This window comes from Onychostruthus taczanowskii, unplaced genomic scaffold (genome assembly GCF_017590055.1).
Source record: "Onychostruthus taczanowskii isolate IOZ18803 unplaced genomic scaffold, ASM1759005v1 scaffold18, whole genome shotgun sequence".
Taxonomy (NCBI): domain Eukaryota; kingdom Metazoa; phylum Chordata; class Aves; order Passeriformes; family Passeridae; genus Onychostruthus; species Onychostruthus taczanowskii.
The window spans coordinates 7,138,229-7,146,802 of NW_024499017.1; the positions used below are offsets into that span (position 1 = coordinate 7,138,229).

At 62.7% G+C, this 8,574-nt stretch overlaps 1 protein-coding gene across 1 annotated transcript; it reads right to left on the reverse strand.

Moving 5' to 3' along the window:
* Window positions 1-823: 823 nt before the first annotated feature.
* On the reverse strand, window positions 824-4,487 carry TPPP3 (tubulin polymerization promoting protein family member 3). Its single transcript, XM_041400869.1, has 4 exons — window positions 4,363-4,487; window positions 3,058-3,409; window positions 1,867-2,020; window positions 824-1,703 (listed from the first exon to the last, which is right to left on the reverse strand). Exons 2-4 carry the CDS (start codon window positions 3,243-3,245, stop codon window positions 1,515-1,517), a joined length of 531 nt encoding a protein of 176 aa, XP_041256803.1. The 5' UTR covers window positions 3,246-3,409; window positions 4,363-4,487; the 3' UTR covers window positions 824-1,514.
* Between the last annotated feature and the right edge of the window lie 4,087 nt (window positions 4,488-8,574).

Genomic DNA, 8,574 nt, shown 5'->3' on the forward strand with positions numbered 1-8,574 from the left:
TGCAGCTGGGCAACGGAGTCAGCAAAGGGTTAAAGTCCCCCTGCCTCTCCCTCCATAAGCAACAATTTTTTCGAGGAAGTTTGGATGTTCATAAAGAGTCTTTAGGGACAGACAGCCACAAACTCCCTCCAACCCACTCTGAGGAGAAAGGAGAGTTAACATCCCCCAGCCCACCACAGGTACATCCCCCTCACTGGGGATGGGGCTGAATCCAGCCTGGAAGAAAACATCCGGACAACCTGTTCCTTCTGTGTTTGCCAAAGCAGGTGTCCGGGATGCAGAGGTGCAGTGCTGTGCCACGGCAGTGAGTGAGCCTGTCCCAGCCCCATGTGTGCCCCTGACACATCCCTCACGTCCTGAGCAGTGCCAGTGCCACAGCTGAGGCACCTGGAATAACCCCCGTGGGTTATTTAGGGAGCCTGGCTCTGGGTGGTGACCCCGGAGGTGGATATGCAGCTGCAGATCCTGGCATGCCACCCCAGCAGCACTGCAGCAGGCTCAGCCCGTGCCTGGGATGGGGTCACAGCCCCCACAGCCGCTTTCATGCACTCTCCGCAGTGACCATCCCCTCCCGGAGCTGCCGTCCCACCCTGGAGCGCAGCCTGCTCCCAGGGATCGTTACCAGGAGCTCGTGTGTTTGGTTGCAAACAGAGCAGGAGCGGGAGCCAGGCGCTCGTGTTTGTGTGCCTGCGGTTGCTCAGGCAACTCGGGGCCAGCCAGGAGCTGCCAAAATCCTCGGTGGCCAGGGCCAAGCCCCCGGCACAGCTGCCCCGGGGCAGAGCGGCTCCGGCTGCCCGGCCGTGAACAGAACCAGAGCGGAGCGTCAGTGCGGACGGGGTTTATTGCAGAGCCGGGTTACAGCGTGGGCCTGCAGCATCCTTTGGTTTGGGCTTCACGAAGGGAGCGGGGCGCCACGGGGGTTCGGCTCGGACACCTTTGCCGATGGCCAGGCGACACCAAACTCTCTCCTGGGCCAGGAGCATCCCGGCAGCTCCGGCACCGCAGGGTCTGAGCCTCGAGTGCCGGGCAGCCCCGAGGGGAGGGGAGGAGGCGGCTGTGGCGGGACTGGCGCGGGGTTAAGGCAGGGCCCCGGAGGGGAGCACGGGCGGCGGTCCCCGTGGGACGAGGGAAGTGCCCCGAAAGCCGGGGCTGAGGTAGGGAAGGTCTGGGCGCCGGCGGGGCAGGGAAGCCCTGAGGAGCAGCGCTGTTAGTGCGGTGTGGGGCTGGGGTGACACACGGGGGACGCGGGAGGGGCGGCGGGATCACAGCGCAGCGGGGACGGGCGCGGCGCTGGGGCCGAGATCGCGGCCCGGCGACTTCCCCAGCGCCCCCAGGCCGGGCAGCCGACACCCCGCCAGCCCGGGCCGGCCCCAGCGCTGCCCCCGGGCCCCAGCGCAGCCCCCCGGGCCCCAGCGCTGCCCCCCGGGCCCCGGCTCACGGGCACGTCCCTGGGTGGGCACCGAGCCGCGGCCGGCGCGCAGGGACCGGGGCGGTGGCGCCACGGGCACCCGTCCCTACTTTTTGACTTTGGCGTCGTAGGTGCCCGCGTTCTTGTAGGCACTGACGTAGCCGCTGGTGTCCACGATGTTCTCCCGGCCGCTCTTGCCCTTGCCCTTGCCACTCTCGTCGAAGCGCTCCTTGTGGGAGCCCGTGTACTTGGAGGTGTCCGTCAACCTCTCCACGGCTCCCACTGTCTTGGCTTTCTGCAGTGGGGACAGGAGACAGGGGAGATAAGAAGATGCTCCTCAGGTCCCCCCTCACCCAGGGCCTTGGGGTCTCCCAGAAAGCATCTGCGCTGTGGGCAGAGTTCCATCCTCCCCTCCTGATGATCACTCCTGCTCCCACAGCCCCGGGGCTCTCACTCACCGTCACACCCACGTTGATGGGCTCCTTCCCTGCCACCAGCTGGCAGATGGCTTCGTACGCCTCCTCTTTGCTCTTGTCCTTAAACCTCTTGGGGGCCAGCTCCTCCAGAGCCTTCTTGAACTCCTCGTAGTTGATGACACGGGCTGTCTTCCCTCTGCAAGGACAAAACTCAGGCTGCCACCAGCACCTCTTTGGGTTCTGCCTCCAAATGGGATGAGCAGCATCAGAGAGACTCTGACTTTGACCTACACCACCCTTGGGTACCTCACCAGGTTCTAAAATTCAGCTACAGCTGAATGGGCCGGGCTGGGCACAGCTGGTGCTGAGCTCCAGGAGCTTTTCAGCCACATGCTGTGGAAATCCCTGTTACCAAACACCAGGGTGCATGGAAGTGCTCTGGGACTCAGTGCTGGAGTCAGGAGAGGAGTGCATCCATCCCCACTGCTCCCAGCCTGCCTGGGTTGCCCACCACACTCCCCTGTCAAATTTGGAAGGACATGCACAGAGTAGCTCTCCCCTGAGCTCCTGGTCCTCATCTCTGGGGCAGCACAGCAACCTCCTCTCCTGCAACCCAAAAACCTCCCAGTGTTCAGCTCCGTGTGACCTAACCCAGGAACATGGGAATTCCTGGACAGAGCACATGGAGGAATCAGGCTCTCTACCCATCCTTGTTCCCAGACCCTGGTGTGGAGCACGAAGCATCATTGTGTCCCCAGGGACCCTAAAAGCAGTTCCAGGTACCTTTTAGTCCTTCAAGCTGCCCGTGTGGCTGCCATGGACCAGAGTCCTCCCCCCCAACCTTGGGCGTTAGCTGGCCAGGCCCAGGGAAGGGCCACATCTCATGGGATAACCCTGAGCACCTTCCTCTGCTCCCTGTGGCACATCTTGAGAGATGGGAACCTGGCAGAGCCAGCCAGGCCGACCCCAGTTCTTGGAGTGGGAGCAGGGGCACAATCTCTGCACCAAATCTGAGCCTCCCACCCCCAAATTTGAGTTGATTCATTATTAGGTCTTGCAGAAGCAGCCACATGTCCCACCTGAAGGTGGGACACTGCAGGACAGCCCCCACAGCTCCGTGACAAGTGGGAAGCACAGCCTGGGCACACAGCAGGGGTAGCAGAGCTCTGTGGGGACCCCCACACCCAGACACCGACACCCTGCCCATGCTGCAAAGGCATCCAAGTCACTTACTTCACCTTGGAGAAGACAATGTCCACGTCGGTGCTGGTGACGCTTTTGCCGTCGGTGACTTTGCAGTCTTTGCACAGCTTAGCCCAGTTCTTGCCGTTCATCTCCTGCCCCGTGGCCTTGGTGTCGCCGTAGATGGCGAATTTGCGGAAGCTCTCTTCCAGGGATGCCATCTCAGCGTTCCCGGCCATGGTGCTCAGGACGGGGCAGACGGGCCCGGCACCGCCCAGGCTCCTGCTGGCTGCACGCAGAGCTCAGCCGGCTGCTCCAGGCCCTCGAGGGCAGCAGGAGGAGGAGGAGGAGGAAGGCTGGCGAGGGTGGCGGCTCTGCAGCAGGATCGGGGTGTTGGCAGCACCTGCGGGCGTGGGATGGGGGCTGACGGCAGGCTCGGATGAGCCCCGAGGCCGAAAGCCAAGAACGGGTCTTGGGGAATGGAGGCTCCTGGCCGAGAGCTGCCAGCAGCGAGGCTGTCGGCTCCGGGGCTGGCGGGGAGTGAGTGCATCAGCCTGTCTGTCCCCTCGGGAGTGCTCTCCGGGAATGACGCAATGCGTCCGCCTTCCTCCCGCTCGCACATCAGGAGAAGCGGCACCGCCGCCTGCCCTCAGCCCCACCTCTCCCCTGCCTCCATCCCCCCGTGCGGAGCCTGCAGCACCCCAGCCCTGTCACCTGCCCCCAGGGCTGGGCCGAGCGTGGTGCCCTGCAGGGTGACGAGTAGCCAACAAGTCTCTGTACCCCGTGGCGGCACTGTTGCTGCTGTCCCATCCCCGCCTGCCATCTCCTCGCCAGCCTCGCCCTGGCGGCTCAGCATCCCTCACCACGCGTGGAGCACCCACAGCATCTCGGCCAGGACCGGGCACGGCAGAGCTCGGGGAGCTCCAGCACCCGGAGGGTTCTCCGGCACCCCGAGGTGCAGAGCGGGTACCTCGCCCGGTGGGTGCCCGGGCAAGAGAGGCTGGCATGGGGCCCCGGGGCCACGGCGAGGGCCGGGGAGTGGTCCCTAAGACCGTCGCTAGGGAGGATGGGCGTTGCCTGGCGACCGTCGCTAAGGAGGCGCGGCGGGGCGGGGATGCCGCCGGTCGCCTCCCGGCCTCGTCCTCCCGCGGGCTCCCGCCGCCCCGGGCCCGCACGGCCCCGCAGCGCCAGCCGGGGCTCTCCCCGCCCGGCTGGGAGGTCACCGCCGGCGGCTGCGGGATGCCGGGGCAGCGACGATCCCCGCCCGCCCTTCCCCCGGGTTCCTCCCTCCCGTGCAGCGGCCCCGGGACGGGCACCGGAGGGGCCGCGCGTGGTCCCGGTCGCTCGGTCGCTCACCTCCAGGGCACTCAGTCCCCTCCCGGTCAGTGTCTCGCCTCCCGGCGCCGCGCTCTGAGGCGGGCGGGGGCGGCCCCGCCGCCTGTTTAAGGCGCCGCCATGGAGCCGGGAGGGGCCGGGCCGCCCCCGCCCGCCCCCCCGGGCCGCGGCACGGCGGGAGCGCCCTCGGGGCGGGGAGACGGAGCCCGGGCAGCGCACCCGGACCACCTCTGGGACCCCCACCACCTCGTGAAGCCTCTCTGATTCCCCACAAGACCCTACCGGCACCTGACCGGTCTTTCCTGCACCCCGCGAGGTCGCTCCATCACCCTGCAAAGCCCCAGCGTTGTCCCACAAGGTCACTGCAGCACCCCCGAGGCCCCACCATCAACCCACAAGGTCTCTCCACCACTCCCTCAGCACAGACTCCCTCCCCCTGGCACCCCGGCTGTGCCTTACCCTCCAGCCCTTTCCCCTGCCCCACACAGTCACCATGCCCCATAGAGGAACTGTCCTCTTGGTGGGTGACACCAAGGACCAAAGCCTCTGCCCAGGCTCAGGAGACAATGCCAACCTTTCTGGTGTGCCAGGGACTGTGGTGAGCACCTGTGGCCCAGTGAGACACCCTTGGAGCAGCCACAGGCCAGCCAGCACTGCCCACCCTGGCAGCTGCAGCATGACCACACGCTGGGCTCCCAGTGGGTGCTGCGAGCTGAGGCAGTGCCCAAATATTGTGGTTGTCATGGAGCCCCAACACAACCCACAGCTCTTACTCACTGCCCCACCTCAGCTGTTTGCCCAGAGCCTGCTTTGATCCCAGTGCCCTCCTGGCATTGCTCAGGGGTGCAGGGCATCGTGGGTGATCAGCTGCAGCACCAGCAGGAGCTGTGCACAGCCGGGACACACGGTGTGAGATTTGCTGCTGCCTTGGGGGTCCTGAGGACAAATCAGCAGCCTTGGGAACTGGGAAGTGGCTCAAACATCAGTCTTTGGCACCCTGTGGTCTGTCTGCCCTGCTCCCTGTGCAGAGAACCTGCAGGTTAAGGACAAACACAGGTGTCCCCACGGCTGAGCTGCCCCAGGGCATCAGTTCTGCTTGTGCACCCAGAGCATTTTGCTGTGGGGCACAGTGCCAGTGACAACCTCCCCCACTTGGCTGAGGGGTACCTGTTCTCTGCGGCTGAGCTGCCCCAAGGCATCAGTTCTGCTTGTGCACCCAGTGCATTTTGCTGTGACAGTGCCAGTGACAACCTCCCCCACTTGGCTGAGGGGTACCTGTTCTCTCCTGAGGCACTGTTGCCTGTTCTTGACTGGACAAAGCCATGAGCACCCCACTCACACTGATTCTCTCTTGGATTAGTGCCTGAAGACCTCCAGAGGTAACCACCAGCCAGCTCTGGGAGTTAGGGATCACTAACCTTACCTGTCCCTTCAGAGGTGAGTGCCAGGGCTGGTGCCAGAGGCCCCAGGTGTGTCACAGCCCCCAGCCAGCTGGTCAGGCACATGAAGGACCCCACTTTATTATGCCCCCAAACCAACCCTGGGGCCCCTCCATCAGGGGCTCCACAAGAGCTGCTCTTTCACAGCCCAGCCAGAGGCAGGATGGCAAGGACATCCTGGAGGGGACAGTCCAGAGTGGGAAGGGCAAGTGTGGAGGCTCACCTGATGCCAGAGTCCAGGCAGATCTCTCCAAGTGTTTTTCCTGTCTCTGGTTTGTCCTGGTAGAGCTCAGACATGGCCAGAGAGCCTGGGAGCTACCAGGAGGACTCTCCTGATCACACATCTTCCTGCTCCTCATACAATACTAAAGCAGGTTCCAAAGTGCAGGGGGCCAGAGCTGACAGTGCCTGCCTGTGAAGTGGGAATTTCAACCAGCCTCTCTGCAGGCCAGCAAGGACCCAGGGGTGTGATCCCACCTGCAGAAGGTGGGGAGGAGCTGTAAACTCTCTGTTTTAAGAGCAAGGGAATAACTACTGCCACACAGAGGAGGGTGGTTAAATCTTGAAGGTACAGTCCTATCCTACAGCCCTGCAGCTGCCCACCAAAGCAGGTGTCTGGCTCTGCTTCCAGCTGACAGCTCCAGACAGGAGCCAGGTAATATCAGCTGGAGCACCCAGCAGGATTTGGCAGCTGTGGGCAGCGTGGGAGCCTGGATCCTTCGAGCCAGCAGCAGGTGGAGGAGGAGTTGGACATGTGGGCAGCTCTTCTGTAGGAGCTCCAGCTGGTCCTGGGGCTGCAGAGCCCAAGGAGCCCAGCAGTGGCACACGGGGAGAGCCGGGTACGGGGGCGCTGAGCCACGGCTGCTGAGCTGCCCACGGGGTCGGGTTGAGCAGGTCAGATTTCGGTTCCTAAGGGCTGGGCTTTGTTGTGCGTTTGTTGTCACCATGACAGCCCTGTTGGGATGGAGCACGGTCCTTGGCCGGCTCCCGCTGTTCCTCATGCAGCCCGGAAAAGGAAGCCCGGGAGGAGGCTGTGACTTGGTCCGCAGCCCACGGGACGGGCAGGAATTGAGGGAGGTTGCACAGGTCCTGTGATGTGATGTGATGGAGGAGCATGCAAAAGGCTTCGTGCTCAGCTTGCCGGGGGCCTTTCCCTTCTAATCAAGGTCAGGATGTTCCCAGGCTGTCTCCTGCCCCAGGGACATAATAATGAACCGAATACTCCAGCGCTCACCCCAGACACACCGAGGTTCACACACAGCTGCATCCCCGAGGTGCAGCTTCGACTGCCGGGCTGCTTCCTGCTGAGTGTCCCTCTCCCCACCCTCACACGGAGCTCGGAGCGCTGTGGCTGCTCGGGTGCAGCTCAGAGCTTGCACGAGGGCACAAGCACAACCTCTGAGCACCCCCTGTGCTCACCCCCATCCTCTTTGCCCTCGCTTCCCCCGGGGCTGGGCACCGCAGCCTCCCGGGACTCATCCCGTTTCAGGAATGAGTCTCTGGCTCGGCCGTGTCTGGGGTGGGATGAGGTTATGCGGGAACGCCGCTTCTCTAGCGCGAGTTGCTACAAAACAGAGGGAAGTGTTTCGGAGGTTGTGCAATATGTACACGGTCACCCCAGCAACAGCGTGTCCACAAGGCATTAGCGGGGCTTAGCTGCGGCTGCCGAGCGGGACCGTGCCGTGCCGTGCCGTGCCGGGTGTGCCACCGAGCACGAGCTGCGGCCGTGCCGTGCACGGCACCGGGCACAGGAGCGGGGCAAAACTCCATCCCTCGGCAGGAACTTGCTTTTGCCCACCCTGCAACTCAAGGCAGCTCATGGAGATGCTCTCAGGACGTGTCAAAAGCAGCGCAGGAACAGCCTCCTACAAAATCATTTCCCAAAGGAAGGTCCCCTTGACTTCAAAGAGGAAACAAAGAAACTTGAGCCAGGCTCAAAGATGAAAGTAACCACGAGGTGCATCCCATGCCAAGGCGGAGGCTTGGAGCAGGCACTGCGGGGCCTGGCACAGCTGCCAGACAGTGGCCAGGGACCATGACATGATTTCAGAGGATTGTGGAAAGCTGTCATCCTGCAAATCATTGCTTCTTCCTAATAGAAAGCCACAATGTCTTGTGGTGGAAACAGCTGGTCCAGGGCACTGCCTCCAGCTGGTGGGAGAGTTCATGTCCTGGCAAAAACCTTTTATTTAGTGCTGGAGAAAGTGCTTGAGGATGTCAGACCTCAGTGTGTCTGCAGTGATGTGGAGCTGAAGCATCAGAACTTCTGCTGTCAGGACCTTAGCCCAGCTTCCTTATGGCCTTGGGCTGAAGCTTGTGGTCATTGCAACCTTCTGGTGCTGAGCCCAGCACTGCTGTGCCCATGCTGCTCTGCAGCAGCACCCCAATGTCACTTGTTCCTTCTGCCACAGGTCTGCGATGGACATTCCTCATGCAGAGCAGCAGAAATGCCATTGGCACTTGAACCTGCAGAGCATCAACATTAAAGGCGCAAGAGGATAAAAGCAAGGTTGGGAAGGAGAGTCCAGGAGCTAAAACCATCTCAGTCTCACCATTTTCACTCTTGGGTGCTCACTGTGCATCTTCAACAGTGCTCCTTGGATGTGGCAAAAACATAAACCCCAGCCAATTTCTACAACCATGTGGCACACACAATTCTCCTGCTGCCCCTGAGGTTTAGGAGATCAAAGTGCAACACTGGCAGTGCTGGGAGCCCATCCTGCTGGAGCCTGGCTCTTGGCTCAGCACCCAGCTGCTCCAATGCATGGACACAGCCTTGCATGTTTGGCAGTCT